Source organism: Crotalus tigris, unplaced genomic scaffold (genome assembly GCF_016545835.1).
Source record: "Crotalus tigris isolate CLP2741 ecotype Arizona unplaced genomic scaffold, ASM1654583v1 scf7180000017607.2124824, whole genome shotgun sequence".
Classification (NCBI taxonomy): domain Eukaryota; kingdom Metazoa; phylum Chordata; class Lepidosauria; order Squamata; family Viperidae; genus Crotalus; species Crotalus tigris.
The window spans coordinates 843,175-869,943 of record NW_024096509.1 but is presented as its reverse complement, the minus strand read 5'-3'; the positions used below and the strand labels follow the sequence as shown (position 1 = coordinate 869,943).

Here is a 26,769-nt window from a genome sequence, read left to right as displayed (position 1 = left end):
TTTGCAAAGCTGTTTTTTGGCCTTGGGGCTCAGAAAATTACTGAGACGTCCAGGTGCTATGAAGAAAGAAAGTCTGGGAACATCTGGTCTAGTCTAATATATGCCAAGACTCATGCTCAGACTCTGCTCAGCTCAAGCACTGACATTGGGCATGGGCTCTCATAAGTTATATTTAGGTAAAAGGAAGTAGTGGTTCAAAACCTGTAGCAGGCCTTATATTAATGGAAAATTAGGAATTATATAGCTTGATTCTTTTTATGAGTTGTGTAATTATCCCCTGGAGATCTTCAAATCAACTTTCTGCTTCAGATTATTTTGGGGTAAAATACCTTGAATGCATCTCCCCCTCAATTTAATAAACATCTAGAAAAAAATAACAATCTAAACAAATGTCACATCTTGAACTGAGCTTTTTCTCTGAATACAATTTTTCACCATTGTGATTCGTCTGGTTCTATTTTTTTTATTTTCAGGAGTCTCTAAATGTTAGCCCCTTGAAGTAGTCCAGAGAAAAAGCATATGAATATTAGATCTATCTTTATTGTAAGGTTACACTAATGAAAATATTCCTTCACTCCTTTCCTTTTACTCTCTGGAAAACTAGGGAGGATCCCTTCTGCGATGCTTCCTAGCTCCTTTTCCTTCTGTGAGCTGAGATACCTTTTACATGATGCTTGTATAGTCTATAGTTCTTCCTCCTGTCTCCCAAGGTCATTTCTGAATACCATTACTCTAAAAACTATAATATGCATTTTCTGCATTAACTTCTGCTTACTGAATTATATAGGGCAGAATATACACAGAATTGAGTTCTATCCTATGGGACAAAAGGTTTGTTTTAAAAGACAGGTTGCAATCACAGGGTTCTCCTGGTCTGGGGAGGGGGCTACTCTCAATCTTTCATGCGTTCATGACCCTCAGACTGGACTACTGCAAAGCACCACACATGGGACTGCCCTTGAAGAGTATTTGGAAGCTTCAGCTGGTGCAGAAGGCAGTGGCGCAGGCAGTTAATGCCATTGGTTATTTGGTGCACGTGACACCACTGTACCTTTAGCTACATTGGCTTCCAGTGTGATTCCTGATACAATTCAAGGTGCTGATAGTACCCTTTAAAGTCCTTCATGGGCTTTGAACTAGATTACTTAATTGGACTATCTCTTCCTGGTTCTTTCTGTCTATCAGATCTGGCAGGAGATCTGGATACAATCAATTAAGAGTATAAGTTGTTGAAGTTCAGAAGGAGACCCTTTCTATCTTGGTACTTTCATTGAATCTTCCCTCCAGAACTCAGGTTAGCCTCAGCCATATTGACCTTCCTCAATGACTTGAAAATTTAGCTTTGTGCTCAAGCTTAGAGTGGCAGGTGTGAGATGAAGCCTGCCCTGGTTGTGTTAATGATCTTTTCATGATTCCTGGCTGCTGGGTATTTTTCTTTTCTTTTCTTTACATTCTATGCCTTTTTATCTATGTTATTGTGAACTGCACAGAGTTTCATAAGATGGGTGGCTGTATAAATTGATTAAGTCAATAAATAAACTGATAGAGCTGGAATCTTTCTACCCCAGCTGACTCTTCCCAATATATATGATAAAAACAGAGTTCTCTGAATATTTTACGATGAAGAATAACTTTGCACAGTGGCTCTCCCTTCATAAGTAGTCCACTGAATTTAAATTGCATTGAAATATACCAATTTCAACATGAATTTAAAATAAAATGGATAGAATCACTTGGATATTATCACTTGGGGATATTTTTATTCCCTTTGAATACCGAAACACCTGGGTATAAGAGATGTGTGTAAGCCTTGGCTATTTTACATGTTTGTACTGTGCTACTTTTGAGCCAAAGATCTGATTTTTTTCAACAGACATTCTGAATAGTTTCTCTGTTGAAAGGAAAAAAAATGTAAAATGGCCTAGCTGGGGGACTGCTGGAGTAGATTCTCAAGAGTGTAGTGAAAGCATAGCAGAAAATGCTTCCACATCACTGATTATTTTTATTGATGGCCTTTTTTCCCTCTTTTTCTTTTTTATTATAACACTGGTTACTAGGAGATGTTTGGAAATCAGCGCCTGCAGCATAAAGATTTAAAGGTAAGTACAGTAGACGGATCTGTTGCCTCAGGGATAAATGTTTTCTAATCAATGTTCCAGTTTATCATTATATCCTAAGCTTCACCCTCTTGAGAGCTCTGTGTACAGTGCTAAATTTAATCATTTTAAAAAATGTATTCACTCTCTGTAATACTAGGATGTTTTTTAACTATAGAGTTTCATCACATTATCAGGACAGAACTTTCAATCTTTCTATTGTGGAAGAGAACCTTGATGTATAAAGGATAATAGACAAATTAGTTCAGGAAAAGAGCCTTTTCTGCCACGAATCCTAGTCTCTGGAATACCGCCTGAGGTGAGATCTGTCCCCACCCTTTTGGCTTTCTGAAAGAGTCTGAAGACCTGACTCTGCCAATTGGCCGGAGGCCCTGATAGGGGCATTTCACTTAGGAGGGGGGGGGTATTGGACTAAGATAAGGCCTCACTTCTTTCCTGTGTGCATCTGACTTCTTTTCTTGCCATCTTTGTTTATTTTTAAATCAATTTTAGTGTTATTATTTATTGTTTTAATGTTTTACATTGTTGCTCTTATTGATTGTAAGCTGCCTTACGTGGCCTTTGGGTGATATGGGCAGCATGTAAGTTTAATAAATAAATAAGGGATATAATATAGCCTCCTGTATTGTAGGGATATGGCCTCCTTTTTGGCTGCACTGGAGATGTCTAATGTTTGCATTTTGCTGTATTCCAGAATCTCCTGGTATTATGCTTACTGGCACTGGCTTGCCAGAATGGCACTTAAAAGACATTGTATAGTAATGCAGTCTGTAACATAGGCTCAGTAAATATCATTGAAGTGGTTAGGAAGAGTTGGTGAAGGATATTTCCTTTCTGAAAACGTAATGTATATATACAAAGCAACTGAGCTTAAGTAAAAGCCTTGGATTTCTAAATTTTCCTCCCTCCTGCTTCAAAGATCCTAAAAGAGCAAATTTGCAAATATGGAGGTTCTCCTGGACTCAAGGCTCTTGCATGAAGAGCACGTGGAGGCCATAGTCAGGAGGGCTTTTTGCACAGTTTCAGCTGGCACCGCAGCTGAGGCCTTACCTGGAAGAGGTGCCACTGAAAATGATCACTCAGGGCCTCTTTTCTGGATTGCACTACTGTCATTTGCTTCATATGGCATTGCGCTTGAAATCAGAAATTTCAGTTGATCTAGAATGCCTACTCATAGTGTTGCCATGTCATACTCAAATATCACTGGTTTCTAGACTTCAAATCAATAGTAGTGGGCTTCTGAATGTAATTTAAGGTGCTGTACACTAAAAGTCTAGATAGTTTGAAGCTGATGTCCTACCTAGATCTTTAGGGTTCTCGCCTACCAGAAGGTCTAATGTCATGCATTCTTTGTAGCTAGCTGCTCCTCCTTTCTGGAAAAGCTTGGCCTCTGAAGCCTGAATGGCCCCCACCCTCATGGTCTCCCAGAAGCAGGTAAACATGTGACTGTTCTAGAAGGGATTTGGAGATTGATATTTACTAATGCCATTTTGTTTTATTTTTTTATCATTTTTAGCTTTATATTTTTCGTCAGTATTTTATTTTTTTCTAATTTGTGTTCTTTTTTAATGCTTATGCTCTGGAAACTGCTTAGGATCCAGCAGGTTTCAGATGGTCAGAAAATTTCATAAAGAAATAAATAAGTTCTGTTGGCTTGTGGAGTGGACCTTTTAGAATAATAGGAATTCAGATTCACTGGAAAAACACTAGTAAGATCTGAGTCATTTTGGAAACATGTCTGATCTAACAAGAACCTGTATTTCTAATCTATGTTATATTTTTTCATTATCTTTATGGTGCATGACAATGGTAAACACTTTAGATCACAGGTCGGCAACCTGCGGCTCCGGAGCCGCATGCGGCTCTTTGAGCCTTCCCCTGCGGCTCCCAGCCTCCTCTGCCTTTGCAGAGAGAGACAGAGACAGAGAGAGGAATTGCGCTTCCCTGCTTCTCTCTCTCTCTCTCTCTCTCTCTCTCTCTCTCTGTGGTTTTGTGTGTGTGTGTGTGTGTGTGTGTGTATAAAAAAAAGAGAGTGCACTCACAGTGTTCACCGAGGAGCTGAAAAGCTTTCTGGGCGGAGCTCTTCCCTTTGCTGCGTCTCTGCAGGAAGCAGGAAGGGCAGGAGAGAGCTAGCTAGCCCAGCTACGCTGACTCAGGAATTCTGGGAGTTGAAGTCCATGAGTCATAAAAGAGACGAGGTTGACTACCCCTGATCTTGTTGGACAACAGCCTGAAGCTTGTCAGGTGAGCAGCAGATAGGAGAGGGGGGGAGAAAGAGAGAGAGAGAGAAAGAGAGAGAGGGAGAGAGAGAGAGAGAGAGGAAAGAGAGAGAGAGAAAGAAAGAGAGTGGGGGAAGAGGAGTGGCAGACCAAGGGCAGATAGAGAGGGAGAGAGAGAGAGAGAGAGACCCTTTTGACATCTAAAATGAAGATAACACTGCATATATCCTTTTTTTACCTGTGTGTGTATGTGTGTGTGTGTATGTATACATATACATATATGTAGGTCTTTGGTTGTTCGGGTTTTCTCCCACGTAAAATTGGAAGTGTCTTGGCGACGTTTCGACGAAGTCCCATTCGTCATCTTCAGGCTGGTGCTTTCAGCTTCGTGCCTCGAGCAGCACGAAGCTGAAAGCACCAGCCTGAAGATGACGAATGGGACTTCGTCGAAACGTCGCCAAGACACTTCCAATTTTACGTGGGAGAAAACCCGAACAACCAAAGACCTACATACAAATACCCGCGAAAACCTCAGAAAACATATACATATATACACACACACACACACACATACATACACACACACAAACACACACACACACAAACACACACACACCTATAATAAAGGTAAAAAAGGATATATGCAGTGTTATCTTCATTTTAGATATCAAAATGGTTTTGCGGCTCCCAGTGTTTTGTTTTTGGTGGGAAATGGGTCCAAGTGGCTCTTTAAGTGTTTTGGGTTGCCTACCCCCGCTTTAGATACACCATATGACACAACTCCACATAAATGACTTATCACAAATTAAGTACTATTACAGAAGAAAAATTACCTGCACTGAAAAAATGGAACATTCAACAAGACATTTTCTCTCTGCTTTTTATGCTTAAAATTTTATATTTTAAGAAATCATGGCATGCTACATAAAAGTTATTCAGATGCTTTGTTTGGGATAACTGAAGACTGGCTAAGTTCTTTTGCAGAGATAACATTTATAATGCACATGAAAAGAATTCACTACAAGCAAGACAAAGACATCTTAAGAGCTTCTCTATCCTGTATAGCACTTTTCTCTCTCTCTTTTTCCCAAGCATCATTTAGTTGCCCTTAAATTTGGAAGCATTTTACAATAATTAACACAGTACACAGATGATAGCCTCAATTCAAAGACTGTAACGAGTGGAAAATTTCAACGGAAGTTATTTTGAAATCTCCATCATTGTCTTCACACCTTGGCCCGGTTGAAGTCTGAATGCCTATGTTTCAAACATTTCAAAGTAAACAGAGCCTTTTTTTTTAAAAAAAAAAAAAAGCAAAGTGAAACAAAACAAACAAAACAAAAACATTATTTTGCTTGATGCTTCAGTGGCTGGTCATCCAGTCAGAGGCTCAGAAATCCATATGGAAAAATACAGCTCAGTGCTACTATACTGGATCTTATGTTAGGAATGTTCACATGTGCAGCTTGGGAGTCTTTTCTTCCTTGGTCAATTTCTTAAAATAGGGTTCTTCATCAGTGGCTGAAAAGAGGAGGACTGTACTGAAGTATGATTTTTCCATTACTGTAACTTTTTTTTTCAAAGGAAAGAAACATTTTTATAAATCCCATGCAAAGAAGAACTATACCAGTGATGGCGAACCTTTTAGAGACTGAGTGCCCCAAAACTGGCCCACCCCCTGCCCCGCCCCATTCCACCCCCTGCCCCACCCCCATTCCACCCCATTCTGCCTGCCCGCAGGGCCACTCACCGCCTACAGGGCCCGCCGCAGATCGCCCAGGCAGCCCAGTAGCGCCATGGCAGCCACGCCCTCTGCCAGCACCCCGCAGCATCAACTGTGCACGTTGGGGCATGAGGGCAAAGTCTTGTCTACACTGCCTGGCTGCCATGTCCTTGGCTGAGTTGCTCTGCATGGGCCACCCTCAGGGGCGACTCTCCTCCAGGAGGTTGCTGGTGAGGAAGGGGTCATGGGTGGAGGCAAGGCTGGGGCAACGGCATGTGTGCCCACAGAGAGGGCTCTGAGTGCCGCCTCTGGCACCCGTGCCAAAGGTTCGCCACCACTGAACTATACAATTAGGTTTACATTTAGAATTTCCCTATATAATATTAGTCTTTTTTATCCAAGAATGATAATCCTTAACAGGCAATTGGTCAGAAGGAAGTGTATGTGTCACCATACTAAATTATACAACTATATTTGATACAAACAATATAACAATACAATATGAAACAATTTGTGCTGTTTAAAATAAATGTAATCTGGAATGTTTGGTGAAGAAAAATCCAAACTTTGTCCATTGTAATATATAAAAAGAACAGTGCATTAAAGAGAGAATTATTACATTAATCAGATTAAGGTGATTCTTTGACAATCTCCCTCAACACTCTTCAGATTAAAGGGCACTACTGACTTGAAGAAAAAAAAGATGTTAGCTATTTTTCTCAATTAAAAGGAACCATTTGAAGTTTTATAGTTGTATATGGTAATAATGAAAATTGAATTAAGAAAATGAATACATGTTGCTTATTTCATTAAAATTCTTTCAGAGATTTATTTACTAAATAATACTGAGTAATAACAACAGCAGCAGTAATAACTATGGTCAACCAAAGTTGCAATCTTTTCACAGTTCAGTTGGCTATAAAGGAATTAAGCACAGTTTGTTTTATGCATTGAAATTAACTGCACTGAAAATACTTTTTTTCCCCAAGAAAGCATTGTGGGAGGAACAGTGCTAATGTAGGAAGGATATTAGAAAATTGCAAATAGGGAAAGTTATTGGAGACTGTTAGAGAGAGTAAAGGTAGAGTAGGATTGATAGGATAAATGAAGTTGTGGACCAGATATTGGTGGAAAGAGGATGGAGAGCAGAGTGCTTGTGACTGGAGAAGTGGTACTAGTGCCTATATCATAATAGATCCATAACAGATCCTTTCTTTTGCCATGAGCCACTGCTGCTTTATGAGAGTATGGATTTAATGGCCTGGTAACAGCAGACAGATTGGTGGAGTTCAGGATGTTATGCCTCCATGAATCAATGTAGACAATAGGAGCCAGTTTGGACTCCTTAGACTGAAGTTATTTACTGAGTCCAATGATTGCTATGGTAGGCTGTATCTATTCGAGCAATTGCTATACAGTATTTGGTGGCCAGAGTTCTCAAAAGAATTAAACATCTGAAAAATGCCTGCACTATTTCTCTGTACAGGAAAAGGTAGCATATATTAAAGAACTGGTTCTGGTAATTTGATACGGAGTGCTTCAGCATCTTCTAACCATTTAGAAGGCAGTGAAAAAATTAGGAGGACAAAAAAAAGTGTAGAAGCAGAAAAGAAAAAAAAGATGCAGTAGACTTGTGACTGGGAGGTGGAAGGACAAGCCTCTGAGTAAAAGTAAAGGGTTTCTGGAGTTGGAATCTAGGAGACAATACTTACTAACTGGCTTCTGAGCATTTTCAAGAGCTAAGGTTTGGTATGTAGGAAGTGGGCAGCAGAGTGCAATTAGAGTTGGATTGGAGATGGAAGTTATTGACAGTTGACCATTTTGATGAATGACTCTTGTTTTTTGTCAAGTACATTCCCTTAATGGGTCCGGATAATTTGAAGAGATGATCTGTAATATCGGAAGATAAGTTACATAGAAATAGAAGTGGAAATGGAAGTGGAAAGGATAGTAAGGGATGGCCATCATTGGCACATGGAATATTGGAGTAAAAGAGAATGAAGGAGAAGTGATAGAAATTAAGGTACTGATGAGTAGAGAGGAACATGATGGGGTAAAAGTAAAAAGGAGTGAGCAACTGAGATCCATCCTTACTTCTGTTGCCTCTCCCATAGCTCAGTCTAGGAGACAGTTTATCAAGAAGCTTAGGTTCCAGCTGCTGCTGTTGTTTGATATTTATAATACATCTCTTCTCATAATTTGTATTAGTGTGGATGAGAGTGAATACCAGGTTTGTATTACTGAGAACTAATAGGGGATGCTGATGATTAGAGGTATTATTCTTCAGATAACTGGATATGCCACCTTGTTTTTGAAATTGAGCTCTTAGGACAAGCTGGGAATTGTTGTTATACTGCTTCCCTATTTCATAGTGGCATCTCTATTCAAGCTGTTGGACCTCATCTCAGCTTCCTGATAGAGTTCTCAGAGTTAAGCTTTAGGAAACTTTAATTGCAACCTCTAATTAGCATTTTTTGGGACTGGGAGCAGACACAGCTCATGAATTTATAACCTCTATGGAAATATAAGTTCATTCAAGTTTAGAGAACCCAACACATGCAGGATGCCACAAGTTAAATATGTTTTTTGTTTTAAAAAAAAAAATACTGGAGCAGTTGCAATGTTATTTGAAGGTGGAGGAATTAACTATCCTTGTTAGAATCAGCTGACTTTCTAGTTGCCATGGACGTGACCGATGTTTCACCTTCCTCCTATTTGATTAGCCTTTTGCGGAGGTGATAAAAACCTGGGTTTGGACACTGGTGAATGCATTTTGGAAGACAGGGCAGATGGTGATGTGTTCCTCCTCAATAAGTCATTGCTCAACTTGTTAAGGCTCTTAATTTAGGACTCTGTTTGAAGAGCAAGTCGGCAGTTATGGCTAAGAGGAATTTTGCACAATTTCATCTTGTGTGCTAGTTATGATTTTTCTTAGATCGGGAGGTATATGCCTTTATCATCACATATGCCTTTATCACCTTCTCTTTGTTTATTGCAATGAACTTTGAAGTGCACCTGGGAATTTCAGCTAGCCCAGAATACAGTTTTGGATTATCCCAGGTGTCAGGTGGTTTGCCCATGTCTGTTTTGAAAGCAGTACTAGTTACTAGTTTATTTCTCAGGGTAATTCAAGATGCTGGTAGTCAACCTTAAAGCTGTTCATGGTTTAGCATATGGATATCTCTGGGACTACCTTCTTCCAATAGACTCTGCCCATCCCTTGAGTCCTGAAAGAAAAAGGTCTCCTTGGGGACTGATATTTAAGAAATACTATCTTCAGGGATCCTAAGGTTGGGTGTTTTCAATCACCATTCCCTTTCCATTAAACAGCATTCTCCCTCATATAGATGGGCCCTGAATAACAATTTGTAAATATTGAAGATCTGGTAGTCCAGAAACTTTTTAGGTTGTATTTATCCTTCCTAAACAGTAAACACGTGTATAGATTACAACTGTTCATTGCCATCTGGGTAATTTATACTATGCTATTATTGTGTTCTTAATTTTTAATCTTATTAATATTTCAAGACGTGAAGTTTGCTCGGTATAAGACATTATTGGAAAGACATGTCAACCTATAAAATAAATGAACAAAATAAAGAAAGGCTAAAATGTGGCTAAGTTGTAGTTGTTGAATTTTGTTTAGTAATCTATTTACAATAGAAAATGGTAGAAATTGTGAGAAAATATGTTTTTCAATGTTATACCCATTTTAAAAACTCTAAAATGACATATCGTATATTCCGGTGTATAAGGCGACCTGGCGTATAAGATGACCCCCGACTTTGGCGCCGAGTCGCATGCCTAGAAAGTCATCTTATATGCCGGAAACTACCGTTATTTCCAGCATATAAGATGACTCAGTGTATAAGACGACGCCCGACTTCGGCGTCAATTTTAAAGCTTGCAAAAGTTGTCTTATACACCGGAAAGTACGGGTAACTAATCAAATATTTGTTTGGTTATTTGTTACAAGGTATTTGTTACAGAAATCAGGAAGTGTGCATTTTGTGAATTTCCATTTTATTTTACAAGGCATAGAGGTTTCCCTTAAAAATGACAATGTCAACAATAAAAACAACATCATGGCAAAAATGAATGAGGGTACAGTTATATAAAATAAAGTTTTCTCTCTTTTTTTCAAAACTTTCCATTCTTGTTTATAGTATATTGCATTTTACAGAGATTAACTGAAAGACTGAATATGATGTTTTAAAAAGCAATGTCCAAAGCAGTCTAATTATGTGAAAATGTTTTATATTCATTTGAAATAGTTAGAATCCTAAAGATTACTTCCTGAATTCAACCAAAGCAAGCATTTAGTGGATAATGAGGTAAATATTTGGCTTCCCTCAAAGAGTAGAAAAAATAAACTTACCATAATTGTAGTTACAATTACTGTTCTGTTCTCAAGGGCAGCTGTGTCATTGCCCATTGTAGGCTCATGTTGGATCAAGACTAATTTATCCATGTCATTCCAGTATCCAATCTGTAATAAACAAATACACAAGCTAATTTTCTACTCACTGTTGATGAGGTCAACCATGATAGTTTGTTCAAATGTAGTTTAAATATTGGAACTGACACAATCCACTCCGCCACCACTATACTGTGGTCAATAGTTGGCAAATACTTTATCTCCTGGTTGTCTTTTGGCCCAGCTATATTTTGATGAGTTATTCTTTTGCAAAGTACAAAGAAGCAGATTTTACATAAGCTCAAATTCTATCCTATTAAAACATATTTTTATCTAGACAACTTTCAAGAGTAATTTTAAATTGGTCTCTGCTATGATTCCATGACTGGAATCTATGATTCCATGTACACATTATATCATACAAAATCATGCAAAATCATAGTGATAGCAAATAAAAGTTTATTTCAGATTCCCATTTATATCTGATCTATCTATCTATCTATCTATCTATCTATCTATCTATCTATCTAGGTATAAATTAACTCTGACATAAAACTTTTATTTGCTGTCACTCTGGGAACTAAGCTGTATAATATGCTGTTTAATTCATATGGAGTGTCACTGTCTGCATTGTTTTACTTATGGTTTCAGGGGATAAACATAACTGACTTCTGATACAGTATCATTTTACACGATGGCTCCAATATTTATCTGGGTTTTTCTCATTTGTTTCCTGTCTCTAATGATCCATTACTGGTGCCTCTCCTCTCTTCATTGACAAACAAACACAGAGCTTTTCTTTTTTTGTGCACTTTTATCTCCTTGAATATCTACAAAATGTTATTAATCTGAGAGCTTCATTCCCTCTGAAGTGCTCAGAGATATAAGCCTTCCCTCACAATAGGAAATAAATAAATAATGATAAGGCCATTCTAAATTGTTTATTTAACAGGTGATTATTTCTCCAGTAACCATGAAAAGAACTAGAATTCGGACTTCCAGTTTGCCATCGGCGCCTCCGGATGAATGGAGGTGAACTCCCTCTTCAGCGTCTGATTTCATCCCACTGGGAGATCCTGGAAAGGGTCGAAAGTTGCCCTGTAGGGGCGACGAGCGAGGAGGGGATCCCTGTTTGATCGCGGTAGGGTGGCAGCCCTCCTGCTTGATCTGGGGCAGCTCTCCAAACTGGTGGGGGAAAGACCAGCCATAGCAATATGGCTTGTCATTAAGCTGCTGACAGCTGAAGTCAAAATTACTACCAAGCACCTTTAAAGCAACACGGATGAAACTGGGTGAGATCTGATCTTCTCTTTAAGACTCTAAATATCTTTCTTGCAAAAGCTGCCCTAAGTACTTTTTCCCCTGTGAAGAGAGAGGGAAGGAAATTCCTGCCCCACCCTCTAAAAACAGCGGCGACTGACTACCGAGGGGAAACAAAGCAATTATAAAAACTTTATTCTAATTGGATGCATATACTTTCAAAATTTGGGGGCTAAAAAGTTTTCCTAAAAGTTTTCTTGTTCCTATTTCTACTGGATATGTGATTTTTATCTAAAAAGAAAAGAAATAAACTTTGAAAAGCTATTATAAAAATGGGGGGGGGGGTTTAAAAAGTTTTAAATGGCATCGGTGACATCTTGTGGCAAAGTTTGGTATTACAACTTGTTATTGCCTAAAAGAGACTTGGCTTGAAGCCCAGACTTCAGATAAAACTCTTTCGACCTTGATACCACCTGTGAGAAACTCAGCTTCTGGGCAGCATAATTGACCTGCTTGAACTATGGATGTAAACCTTTACTGACTTTCAGAGTTATATGTGGGGAATTGCTTTCCTATCTCTTTATTTGAGGAACATTGGTTATTATATGAGATGATGAAATACCTTGGACTATAAAATTTTACTTGACAAACAACTTTTATTATAAAGACTACCTATAAACAGGTGAAATAGAGGTCCTGTACCTTGTTATAAAATTATTTTTAACGTCTGATTTTTAAAGTCCTCAACTTAACACATCATTAAAAGAATATGGATGAAGACCAAGAAAAGATCCTTTCCATGTTGAAAGCAATACATGAAACCATTCTTTCAGTTTGTGACAAAATATGACCCAACATAAAAGAACAAGATGCCAGCTTAGATACACAAACCCAAATTTTGACTACAACCAAAGAACTAACAACGCAGAAGAAATGGAAAAATTAAATACTAAGACAGAGGACTCAATTGACCAACAAATACAGTTAATGGAAAATCCAGAAAAGGGAGTAACAACACTAACAATGGGAAAGACTTTCTATATAAATCAGAAGAAATTTGGGAAAGAAGAAGAACAGATTGAATGAAGATAAACATATCAGGACAATCATGGGGAATTGGAATAATAAGGAGATGATTTAATGAATACAAATGGGCTAGCCTTTCCCAAAAAATGGCAACTAAACGGTATCTGTTATTTCAAATAATATATATAATAATAATAAAGTTGGAAGGGACCTTGGAGGTCATCGAGTCCAACCCTCTGCTCAGGCAGGTAACCCTATACCATTTTGGACAAATGGCTGTCCAGTCTCTTCTTAAAAACTTCCAGTGTTGGAGCATTCACCACTTCTGGAGGCAGGTTGTTCCACTGGTTAATTGTTCTAACTGTCAGGAAGTTTCTCCTTAGTTCTAGGTTGCTTCTCTCCTTGATTAGTTTCCATCCGTTGCTTCTTAGTCCATCTGGTGGTGATGCTGTCTAACCCACATTTTTCTATCTTATCAAGTAGTAGGTTGTGATCTACTTTGTCAAATGCCTTACTGAAGTCCAAGTAAATTATACCCACAGCATTCCTCTGGTCCACTAATTTTGTCACATGGTCAAAGAATGCAATCAGATTTGTCTGGCATGATCTGTTTTTGACAAACCCATGTTGGTTTTTAGTAATGACTTGGTTTGCCTCTAGGTGTTCGCTGATTCATTGTTTGATTATCTTTTCCAGAATCTTCCCAGGTATTGAGGTCAGGCTGATAGATCTGTAATTTCCTGGATCCACCCCCCCTTTTTTGAAGATGGGAACTACATCGGCTCTTTTCCAGTCCTCTGGTAGTTCCCCAGTGCTCCAGGATCTTTGAAAAATATAGTTCAGTGGTTCTGAGATCACATCTGCCAGTTCCTTGAGAACCTTGGGGTGTAATCCATCTGGTCCTGGTGATTTTTAATTCGTCTAGGCTGGACAGGTGCTCACTTACCATTTTCTTGCCTATCTTAACTTGTGTTTCTATTCTGTTTTTTATGGCACTATTTTAGATAAGTTGGTCTGTAAAAGGAAAAGTTCCTTTTACATTACATTTTACCAATGAAGGAGAATAATTGAAGATCAGGGTTGAAATGAAGGGTCCTTGGTGCTTTCTGAGCTTGCTTGTTTTCTTGCAAACATGACTAGCACTGATGATGTTACCTAGTTAGAGTAATGAAACAAGCAAACTCAGAGAGCACTAAGGACCTTTCGCAATACATTTTAAATCTCAAGCCATAGCTTCGCTCCTCCCTGGATAATTATCAGTTAAAACAGAGAGGTGGGAGAGCCCAGCCAGCTGTAAATACAACTTTAACTGTAAATAGCTTTGCTAACTTGCCACATAATGTGGTTGAAAAAAAAAGCAGATACTACTTGTTCTCAAGAGATGTTTGGCACAATGTCTTTCATCAAATTCAAGGACATTAGAGAAAGGTGTACAGGAGAGTATTAACAAAACCCAAGCCAGAAATATAATAACAGCCCTGTGAAAAGTTTTTTAAAAAACTGAGATGGATTCAGCTCAATCCATGCAATTTTAGTATAGATTTGCTTTGTAATATTTAGTGTACTGGGATTCTAGTTATTATATCATCTTCATTTAAAAATAATGTCTATTTTTAATTATAAAATTGAATGTATATATTTTAGTTTAAGGAACTGGCTGTAATTGATAATATTTTCTTTTGATTTTCACACAGGTGAAAAAATATGCCCTCTTCTCCTATGCAATGTTCTAAAAGGGGGAATAAAACAAACAGACATCACTTGGTGTATGAAAAATAGGATGATGTAAACTGGGCAGACAGATTAGGAATTTAATTGCAGAAATGAAAACGTGAACCACTGTGAATGTTTTTTTTTTAAAGATATTAAAAAGTTAGGTGATAAAAACGTGTGCGTTTTCTCCTGCCCTTAAATGTTCTGATGCATGAGAAGAAAAGGAATGTCCTAAATTGAAATTGCTGAAGGAACGATAAATCATAGTACATAAACCATAGGAAGCAAGGATATTTCTTGGCACTAAAATTAAAAGCCTATAACTTTTTTTTTTTCTGATGACCTATCCTTGTATAGAACATTGATGTCAGAAATGAAGTATTGGGCTTTGGAGGACACCGATTCTAAATGGTTGATGTTTGACTTCAACTTTTACATCAGGCAACCATCAACAAAGTATATAACCAAATGAAAAGGGATTACTATATGTTAAGTCACAAGTATAGAACATATTTGAAAAATAAGAGGAAACTCAGTTTCTTGAGTTTTAGCAAATTGCAAATTGGTCAAGTGGTTGAGTCTCTAGCTAGAAGTTCTGAATTCTAGTCCTTGTCTTAGGCCTGAAAGCAGCTGGGGCCCAAACACTCTCTGTCCAACCAACCCACCTCACAGGGTTGTTGTGGGGAAAATAGGAGGAGGAAGATGTGTTGGATATGTTCACTGCCTTGAACTTTTTGTAATAATAATAAAGGTGAGATACAAATAAACAAAGTAATCTCCATGAGCACATTACATCTGTCACCTCTTATTGGACACTAATTACAAATGAAACGAGAGAGCAAATACTCTTAATATTCTAGATGTTTTATTCTGAAACTTCTTATTCAAAAATAAATAAATAAAGGAAATAAGTTCATTGAAACATTTGAATTGTCCAAAAGTGTTTATGTAATGAGAACAAGCTAACCAGCTATTTTAATTCCAGGTTCCTTTATTTTTCTTTGTATTTCTAACTTAAACCTTGTTTTTTTTTACCATTATTATGAAAACAAAAAGCCCAGCAAACAAAGAAGTTTGCTGTTATGACAGAAAACAATGCTGTGCCTTGTCATATGAAATATCGGATGCTTATATTCTAATAACAGAGTATTATTAAAAAATGGGGGATACTGCAAACATAATTTGATTTATTAGGTAAACCGAGTTTTAGTAACAATTTCTTTAGTCATGCAGACACATAGGGATGAACTAAACAAATAATACACAATTAAAACATACTGTACCTTTCGAGGACCAGTGCTCTTCAGTTCAAATACATCCATCGAATAGTTGACTCTGCGACCGTAGTGGTCAAATTGAACATTTCCAGTCAGTCCCTGTATTCGAACCTTCAAATTGGAAATCAAATTAAAATATGGATTAGTGATAAAGTGCTCATTCATTAGAAGATGTTGTATAGAAGTAAACCTTGTCCACAGGATTGTTCATTAAGGGACATGTTAATTGTTTACCCAAATTCATTTTTCTACCCCTAGATTCTCTCCAAAGTTTTAATAAAATTAAAGAAGAGTTTAGCAATCTCTGTGTACTTTTGGTGTTTAACACTTTTTCTTCAAAAATCTTTATAAGGACATATCCATCCCACCCCATCCCATTCTGGAGTCTGAGTTTAGACTGAATCTAAAGCAGCAGATGTAAATGCCAGGTCTTTATCAGTTTTCTGTCCTGGAAATGTTTAAGTGAAGGATAGTCAGTGCACAGTCCATGGATTATATATAGCCAGTTTTTAAAATCACCTTTATAGTGTCTCAGGATGAAAATTCAATAGCAAATTTCTGTATGTAAATAAAGACTAGCAGTTTCTGTACGTAAATAAAGACCAAAGTGAAAAGTGCCAAATGCCCAAATATCTCATTGTTTTGCAGCACTCAGTTGTCTACAACAAGGGTCCCCAAACCCCAGTCTGTGGACCAGTACCAGGCTGTGGCATGCCAGCAACTGGTCCACACAAACAAGCAAAGCCTCATCCATGGGATGCAGGCAGCACACAAAACCACGCCCCCTCCGGTCCGCAGAAAAACCTCTCTCCACGTAACCAGTCCCTGGTGCCCAAAAGGTTGGAGACCTCTGGTCTACAATATTTGACAATACAGTATTTGATTGCTACATCATACTGGCTAATGATGTAAAATAGGAGGGAGAAAAGAACAATATAAAAAATTTCTCAAGAAAATGAACTTTTTATAGTCTCTTCAGGGTTTTTTTTTCTTCTCCTTGACCTAACCAATTCTCTGTGAAAAGAAAGCCTAAAAACCCCTCAGTCTGGATTTGGAAATGTTTAACTCTCTATATTCATCAGAATATGGAGATCTCTGTCAGTTGAAAAATTCTTCTGTTTTATTTAATTCTTAAATGGTATACTAAAGCAGAAAAAAACAGAGATTATTTAGAATTGTGAATTATCACAAAAGTTAAATAAATCTTCAGGGTGGCAGAAATGTATTTGACATGCAGCACTGAAAAACATAAAATAATTATTCGATAAAAATATAAACCTTTTAATTTCTTTTATCATTGTGATGTAAAATAAGCTCATGTACATTTTCTGCATTCATCTCTCTCAGCAATAAATTTTTTTTACTCATAACTTTGAAAAAAAACCCTGGCTTCCATTCAACATGAAATGGATTAATATTGCCCACTCCAACAAAATGTTATCCTATCTTTTTATTTAGATTTATATCCCCCACTTCCTTGAGAAGTTCAAGGAGATATACAAATCAGTCTCATTCAGATTTTCTCTAATGAGAACTCCTCAAATAGGGTTGAGCTAAAAAAGCATAGCTGGAACAATCATACAGTGGATTACTACAGCTTAGAATGAATCTTCCAGAATTAACATTCTTTGCACTCCAGGAAATTTCATCTGAATGACAAATGCAAAATGAACGGGGGCAGCTGCAAGAACTGACCCTTTTGTCAAAATGAAAAAAGCAACATTAATTCATTCACGAAAGAATTGGCGTTTGTGCTGCATTGTTGTTTTATCCATTGGTGCTGCCAGCCCCCCCCCCATTTCATTCTGTTTGTATCAGTGGTGAAAATGTATTTATTTATTTTATTTATTAAATTTGTTTGCTACCTATCTCTGTTCAGGTTGCTTATTTCCTAGTTTTAAAAACACAGGAGATGAAAAGAACAACAACATTGCCCAACATGGCCTAATTGCCTTTCATAACAGGTCATGAGTAGCTTTTGTTGCCAAATTTCCTTAGATAGTTGCATATTTCAGAACACACACACACACATTTATACAAGGTGAAGGAGAGCACCATTAATCTGAATTTCTTAAAAGCTGTTAATGAACAGCTTTGGTGTATGACTGACCTAGAGGCAAACAATTGTACTTGAACCCAAAATGTCTTTCAGCTGCTTATTTTCCATTTTCAATTGTGAATGTTCATTAATTCATTGGTCTAAGGGCAAATGACATAACAATTGAAAAACAAACTAAGTATATTACAGAATACATAAATACAGGTAGTCCTCAACTTATGACCTCGATTGAGCCCAAAATTTCTGTTGCTAAGCGAGACATTTGCTAAGTGAATTTTGCCCTATTTTATGACCTTGCCACAGTTGTTAAGTGAATAACAATGCAGTTGTTAATTTAGTAATATGATTGTTAAGTGATTCTGGCTTCCCCATTGACTTTGCTTGTCAGAAGGTCACAAAAGGTGATTACATGATCCTGCAATTGTCATAAATATGAGTCAGTTGCTAGACAACACGTGACCAGGGGGGTGCTGCAACAGTTGAATGTAAAATGGTCATAATTCACTTATTTCAGTGCCGCTGTAACTTCGAAAGTTCAGTAAATGAACAATTGTAAGTTGAGAGCTACCCGTATAAAAGAAATATGTCCATGTAATGCCACTGCTCCAAGAGCAGGACTAGCTCCCATCAGCTTCTGGGTAAAATTTAAGGTGTTGGTAGACACTTTTAAAGCCCTACATGGCATGGGACCCAATTACTTGCAACATTGCCTATCTCCAATAGTTTCTGCCCATTGTACTAAATCTGGCAGGGTACTATTCTCTGTGTCCCCTTAGTGAAACAATGTTGCCTGGGGGGGGGGGGAAGAGAACCTCAGAAGCAGGTTTTTTCTGTCCTACCATCTGCCTTATGGAACAGCCTCTTCCCCCCTGTTGTCTCAACCAAATGATGAAGACCTGGCTTTTCCCACAGGCTCTGCGATCAGGATATTGATGGAGCTGCACCAGGTCTTTGGTGGATGAATGTACATTTTATCAGGGTTTCAACGTGGATTATTGTTTTAAATGGTCTTTTATATTGCAATCTTATTGGGGTTTAATTTTGTTCTCAACCCAGACTTCCTTCTAATATATAGACAGTTAAATAAATTTATTTCATTTATTAATTAAATATAACACAGTAATACAATAACTGTTTGGCAGTTTAAATGTTTGTAATAATTTCCAACAGAGCAGCTGCCACAACAACCAAGTAGATGTAAATCTTACAAGAACCACACCTGTTTTAGTGTTCTCTCCATGTCAAGTCCTTGGCTCCATGGTGCAGCTGGATTTGCAAGACAATCTCCAGCATTTCCTCTTCGAGAAATATCTATTTTCTGCTTTCGAAGATTTCGGAAAGTCTCAGCCATCACAAGTACTCCATCATAAGTCAGAGCAGAGGTATACTAATCAGATAGAAAAATTGTAAATCAATTATACTTAGTATTACAATTATGTTCAAAAATAAATCTATTAAACCTTTGATTTCTCAATTGACAAGCATTAGTTGAGCAAGCTGAGAAAGATTTCTTAGTAAACAAGGATGATAAGATCACCACATTCTTAGGACATTAATATGAAGTTTAATTCTGAAGTTATGTTGTTTAAAAGGCTACAAAAAGTTACTTTAGAAATTACAAAAGGACTAGAATAAAATGGAAAGTTGGACTTCCCATAAAATGTATTTTTGGTCAGATAAGATTGGATCCAAGAGGAAAGAGTCAATCCTTTCAAGAAGGCAAAGCCAATAATATGACTTTATGACCTGTCCGTGAAAGTTGCAATAGTTGATTTTGAACATAACAAAACTGATAGAAGTTGCATAACAACCAACTATGACTGGATAAAGTAAAAAAATCAGAATAATTATAAAGAAATAAGATATTTGGGAATTCTTAATTAAATAGCCCATAGGGAACAACACATACAATAGCAAAACTCTTTTAAACTCAGTTCACTAATGATTAAATAAGTTTCACCATAACTGGAAAGAGTTGTTTCACTCAATCTCAAAAAGGACAACAGAGGGAATATCTGTATTCAGGGTTGAACTGTGGAGTCCTTGTGCTCTCTAAGCTAAGCCCTAAGCTTGGTTATTTGCTTACAGACATTTCACTACCCACCTATGCAACATCATAATTTGTTTCTTATTATGATTCAACCTCCAAGTGAAGAATGATAACATTCTGGATAAGGAATGGAATGTATCAGTCCCTGTAACAAGCCTTAGAATGATTATCAAAGACATCCTTGACTAAACTCCATCACATCTATAACCAGAAGAACTAAGACTAATATTACCACCAAAATTATATTTATCTCAATGCTCTCAGCTTGGTCAACAGTGGGATAAAAGCCCCAGGCTGGGGAAAAACAAAATATGAAGATTAAGTAGAAGGGGTAGGGGAACCTGATTAACACATAAACTGATTAACACATAAAAGTCAACAGATCTTCACAATATTAGGCAGTTACTTATGTTTGTAGTATGGTTGAAGTCAAGGTTATTTCAGATTTTAATGTAGAATAGAACCTTAGGAGGAGTTTCTGATCCTGGGTATTCTCTCTGGTCCAGTTTCTTCCACCGTTGCGTGAGTTTAGAAACCATAGGTGTATTGAAGTCCACTAACTGAAACCCTGTGATGTTGGCTCCTCCGTGCATAAATCTCTCCAGGGAAATATCTTTGAATCCCTATGAAAATAAATTTCCATCATATTGTACTTTCATACAGCATATCATTAAAACTTTTTCACTGGTATTTAGTCATTACAACAGTTAAGTTAAAAACTTATATTTTATTATTCAACTATTTTAATCTGATCTTTAGGTGTGTAAAATGAATATAATTGTTCCATTTTCTAATACAACATAATGCATTTATTTATATGTAGCATTACCCCCTTAGAGGCCACCAAAGCCCAGGAGCTCCCAGCCCCACTACCCTCCGTCATGCTCTGTAGCTGTGCTCTTAAGGTGTTAGTGCAGTGTCTTCTCTAGCAGAAGCTCACACAAAGTGAGAAGGTGGCAGACTTTCATCGTCAGGCTGGGGGGGGGGGACTTTCAGGAACAAAGATGAGCAGCCCCTAGCCCTGATAGTCAATGCGTGATGGTGTTTAACAGCCCCAGGCAGTCATAGCAGAAATAGTCAATGATTTCACAGTGACTGTTTGGAAACAAGTGGGGTGGGGAAAAACCCAGCTCCAGGCAGCGATAGGAACACGAACGAAGGTAGTCAGTGTTCTGCAGTAACAGCTCAACCTGCAAGGGCAACTCCCCACAATGTCTTTAACTTGCTCAAGTAACAATAATCAAAGTTTGGATGGCCGGTAGTCTCCAAAGCAGTAACGACCAGCCTCTCCTCTTCTGTCGTCGCTCGCAGTCTCAGGTCTTGTTGGTGTCAAACCCCCCCCCTTTATTCTTAAAATCTGAATTTAGCAACCCCAGCAACTTTCTCTCTCCTCACTCTCTCTCTTGCTTCTGCTTGGGATATCCCCCCTGTGAAAGAAAGCAGTAAAATTCCACCTTCTCACACTCTCTCACTCTCTCCTTCCCTCTCCTTCACAGAAAGGGATTGGCTAAAACCTCAAATCCCTCTTCGACTTCACTTGGTCTCTCTCCGACAATAGCCACAGCAACCACCCCCACCCCCTTTCTTTCCTCCTTTTTCTTTCCTTCTGCCCGATCCACACCTGCCGTGCCCAAAACCGGCAGCAGCTGACCAAGCTTCCCTCTCCCCAGCCAGGCTCCTGCAAAGCCTTTCAGCCAGCCCTGCTACACATATATACTTTGTATAATTGTATACTGATATAATTCCAGAGCTGGCTCCACATTGACTCATATTTAACACAGACTATTGAAAATAACCAGTTTCATTGCTTTTATTTTTCCCTTGAAGGCATCCCTGAGGCCATGAAATCTTTCTTAGATCTCTCCTCTAGGGATAGAGAGAAAAGTTTGTATAGTATTCATATATTCTCGCATAGTCACTGCAAAAACTTTTGTGGCATTTTTTCCCCCTGATCTTGGAATTCTCAGGCTTAAAAATGGGACAAAATATGGTGTTCAGCCCTTGTCCCATACTTGTCACAAACTGCCTAGTGTACATCAATTTCTTGTTGTAGGCTAGTATCCTGGTTTTAATGGGAGTGAAGCAAACTACACGAAGGATGAAAAACAGATTATTCTTTCTTGCTTAGTATGGACAGGGAGATTTGGGCTCTGTCAGATACTCAATAATTGGCCTTTTCCATTGCAAGCAGTCTTATTTCGGCCCAGCAGTATTGGAATTGCCAATACAAACACAAATATATAAAAATAAAATTATTATACTAGAACTATCTAATTAAGTATAAATATTTGAGAATGAGTTCACAGTGGAAAAAATAATAATGTACACTATATCTTATACTAATAGCTGCAGAAAATAATTACTAACCTTTTTAACAAACTTTTCTTTATTAATCTGATTTGCATAGACAAGTTAACATTGCATAAACAATGTCAACTTTATTGCAATGTATCTTATTATTTTTTTTAGAAGCAATATGATAAAGAGGAGAGAGAAAATTGCCAACAGTGAGATGCAATGATTTTATTCTATCAATAAATTGACAATAACTTTTTAATTCTTAGTATCACATTTAAAAATGCATCATATATAAAATAGTAACATTGTCAGTAATTGGATTATTTCAAAATGTATTACTGATATTCTCTTTACTGATCATATCATTCATTTTTATTTTACAATCATACATTATGTTGATATAGGGAGTAACTCATTCATGTATAAAACAACCTTTGAAAATATAAAAGTGAAAAAAAATCAGAGAACACTTTTTTTCATTAATCATTATCCAGATATGTTCTTGGGATACTGTACAATAGTATGTTTTCTAGTTATTTATTTCTATTTATTTATTTTCTATTTATTTATTTAATGTATCATCTTTATTTAATATTTATTTAAGTCAACTTGAGAGTAAGTTCAATAATTTATTTTTTATTGCTTTCATTTAACTTCTAAATTTTTGAAATTTAGTTTCTTAAAATGAAATACAGTATATAAATTACCTATTTAACAGTAGCAAATAATTGTAAAATATTCATTTTTGCTTTTTTCAGGAAAAGTTGGCATTTCTGTAAAGAAATAGATAGATTTTGTTTTTCTTTTCTTTTACCTGTTATGGGATCTATATTTTGTTATGGTAGATCAGGACAGTTTATTGTTATAATTAAAATTAATGGGATTGCACTTGTGTAACATTTATACATATACATTCAAGGTGGTATATAATTTACATAAAACCTAGTAGATGTTATATCAACACACACATACTCATTCATTCATTCATTCATTCATTCATTCATTCATAGTACTCATTGTCAATCGCTGGGGAAATCAGGAGATTCAGGCAGTTTGAATGGGTATAAAGATTTATTGCAAGCTTAAGCTCTCTACAAGAATCTGAGCTACTAGGGGTCAAGGGAAATGAGTGGGAATTAAGAAGGCATGGAAGGTGATCTGGCCTTAGATCTCTTGTAGATGCTCAGGGACTCATGACTGAAGATGCGTCCCTTGTGCTCAACCTGATCATCTTCTACACTCAAAGTCAGCAGGAGAGTTGACGGACCATTATAATACAAATCCTGTTCCTTTTGAACATGGACTATGCAGGTACAAAGGGAGGAGGGTGTGGAAATTGCATTGCAACACTCTTTGCTATCTTGCGTATCTCTACCATCATCACTAGATGGAAGGAATGCACTGCATGGCCTTTCCTTGAGATATGGTCACAAGGACTAGTGATAAAGAGACAAATTTCAGGGAGGAAAGCTAAACAGAGCCAAATCAAAATATGGTTTTAATGTATTAGCGCTGCATTAGATGAAGCCAGGAATTTCAGCTCAAAGTTAACTATCAGATTTCAATTTTCATCACTGAATCAACACCATATTTTCCTTTTCTGTGGTTAATTATCATTTAACTAGCTTGGTATGAAATTAACTATATAAAGGGATTCTTACCAGATTTGCAAGAATGTAATGATAGCCTTTAACATGTTTTCCAACACTCACAATCTGTAGAAAGATGGGGTAGAAAAGAGAAAGCAATGAACGGTATACTATTCAAAGGAATAGTTATTACTTATAATATGTTGATGTTATTGTACACCTTCATCAAAGATAGTTTAAACATTTGAATGCTTAAATAATGGATATGAAAATATGAGAATACACACTTGGCTTTTTAAACTACCTTTCTCTGTGTGTGTATGTGTGTGGGTGTGTATGTGTGTGAGAGAGAGAGAGAGAGAGAGAGAGGGAGGAGAGAGGGAGAGAGAGAGAGAGAGAGAGAGAGAGAGAGAGAGAGAGAGAGGGAGAGAGGGAGGGAGAGGGATTGGGAAAATGCTGTTGACATATCCCCTAACTTCAACAAAGCATTCAACAAAGTGCCTCATTAATAAAATTATAAGTTGTAGGGTAGACGATAAAAAGATGGATTTATTTGGCTAAATGATCTCTCCCAGTCTTGAGCACTGAAGACTAGTTTCACATCTACTTAGAAAGCAATATCAAATGAGATGGAACAAGGCTTAGTCCCAGGCCTTGTGTTTATCAACATTCTTATAGATAATGGGGTTGAGGAGTGGCTTTTAGAACAGAGGTCCCCAACCTTTTGGGCACCAGAGACCGGTCATGTGGAGAGAGGTTTTTCTCAGAGGGGGTGTGGTTTTGTGTGCTGCCTGCATCCAGCAGATGGGGCTTTGCTTGTTTGTGCAGCCCAATTGCTGGCATCATAAATCCACGGACCGGGGTTTGGGGATCCCTGCTTTAGAAGACAAAGGAAAGATTCAATCTGAGAAATGGAGCAATGGGTTAAAATGAAAAGGATAGAGTATAACATCAAGAAATGCATTTCTCCTGTATAAAGGATATGGAGACCTGATAGTGGGATATAGGCAAAGGATCTGAATATCTAGTATATCACAAGCTGAACAGGAGCAACAATGAAATAGTATAAAAGTCAAATGCTATTTTCAGTTTCATTGAGGGACATATATAATCCATATCAGAGAAATAGCAATAGCACTTAGAGTTATATACCACTTCACACTGTTTTACAACCCTCTCTAAACAGAGTCAGCACATTGCCCCCAACAATCTGGGTCCTTGTTTTACTGACCTCAGAAGGATGGGAGGCTGAGTCAACCTTAAGCCAGTGATAATCGAACTGCCAAACTGCAGGCAGTCAGCAGTCAGCAGAAGTAGCCTGCAGTACTGCATTCTAACCACTGCGCCACCACGGCTCTTTAGGAAGCAATTGTCCTATTTAACTCTGCATTAATCAGGCCTTACTTAGAATATTGCATCCATTTCTATACATTATTGTCCTAGAGCGAGGTCAGAGGAGAGCTACCAAGATGGTAAGTGGACTGGAAATCAAGTCTTATAAGGAATGGTCAGAGGAATTGGGTAAATTTAGCTTGCCAAATGGAAAGTTGAAGGAAGATAAAATAATAACCTCCAATCATCTAAAGGCTTGTCAGACAGAGAAGTGCTTCTATGCTGTTGTAGAATGACAGGGACAGAACCAATGGACTGAAGGGCAGAGAAGTAAAATCAGTTTACATATTTTTAAGAATAATATCAGAATACGTCTTACACGGAAGCCTTATGAATTGGTATATTCCCATTCACTGGAAATCTTCAAACAGAGGCTGGATAATCTCTTGTCAAAAGGTTTTAATGTATCTTGCACTAAGCAGATAACTGAAGTACATTATGACCTTTGGATCACTTTGAGTTCTGTGATTCTGTAATTCGGTGAATTAAAAAATCCCCACAAAGGCTTCCAAATAGGGGGTTGATAAACTGCAGACAACCACTAGATAGTAAAAACAAATTAGAGTTCTCTTTATCTCTGTGCTGCCATGTGGCAGCTGTACAACTCTTTGCAACTCAAGACTTGGTAGTCATATTCCCCACGCTCTTTGAGAAGAAACAGAATTTACAGTGTAAATCTTGCAATGGAAAGGAAATTGAATTGAATGACTTGGCTTTTCCTTTCTAATAAATTCCATCATTTAATTTTTAAAGGCTTCTTTTTAAAATATATTGGTTGTAGACTGCACTGAGGGTGTATGTTTTTATAACGATGTATGCAGCTTTTAAATACAGAAGCAAATCAAGATGAATATCTCTTTAAGTCAAGTGTTCATATCTTGCTCAAAATAGTGCATTCCCTTGGTATCATGAAACATTTTTCTCATTTAACTTTGCCTCTTTGCCCATGTTTAAGATAAACTTTTTCTGAAAGCTACAGCTCCCCATATTAAATAATGATTATGATATGGAGGAGTCTGTGACAGAATTCTGTAACAATCCAGAGATGAGAAGGAAAAACACCATAGGTTTCTCCATCTTCTGCAGTGATGCTTACATAATATGATAATGAAATGTTAGCAGCCCCAAAACGTAGCTCAGAAAAATCTAGCAACATACAGTAATTATTGACACTGTTAAATGTAAAGCAGTGTGGAAGGGTCTAACAAATTAAACAAAAATGGGACTGAAGTGCCAATATTGCAGCAAAGCAGCAATATAAATTTCTAAGATATGACATTTGTATGCATCACCTGAAGCAAGGATAAATCTTCCACAAGACCATCTACAAAATATTTTAAGAGTCTCTGAGCAGAGAAGAAGGGGAAAAAAAAAGACGATTCTCCAAGCACTGGCAAATGTTCAGTACAGCTGCAATTGCACTGAAGCGTGTCTTTAGAAAAATACTTTGTGATAGAACGGGTTCTAGAGATTCACTAAAAGGGGCAATTGACACTGAGATTTTCTTTCTAGGAGGAAAAGCAAGAGCTATGAGTTGAAGAAAATCAGCAGTGCATGCCACATTGGACGATGTGCAGTTTGTCTCAAATGTAGAAGCACAACAAAAAATTACAACTATCACAAAAGCAT

The 26,769-nt window shown here is 37.4% G+C and overlaps 1 protein-coding gene across 12 annotated transcripts in view; it reads right to left on the bottom strand.

The window, feature by feature from the left end:
- The window catches only part of GRIA4 (glutamate ionotropic receptor AMPA type subunit 4), a 285,579-nt gene that overhangs the window by 51,457 nt on the left and 207,353 nt on the right, over positions 1-26,769 (bottom strand). For 11 of the 12 annotated variants that reach the window (XR_005554010.1, XR_005554008.1, XR_005554016.1 and 8 more), the window contains exons 5-9: positions 23,821-23,874; positions 20,326-20,484; positions 19,031-19,198; positions 15,759-15,863; positions 10,438-10,548 (exon numbers count right to left, since the gene is read on the bottom strand). Coding sequence is in view for 8 of the 12 variants with exons in the window: in XM_039321727.1 (XP_039177661.1) it covers positions 10,438-10,548; positions 15,759-15,863; positions 19,031-19,198; positions 20,326-20,484; positions 23,821-23,874 (597 nt within the window). In the remaining 4 variants the exon portion in view is untranslated. Of the gene's footprint in view, positions 1-5,028; positions 5,858-10,437; positions 10,549-15,758; positions 15,864-19,030; positions 19,199-20,325; positions 20,485-23,820; positions 23,875-26,769 lie in introns of those variants that run through there. The other variant, XM_039321772.1, reaches the window with a different exon arrangement.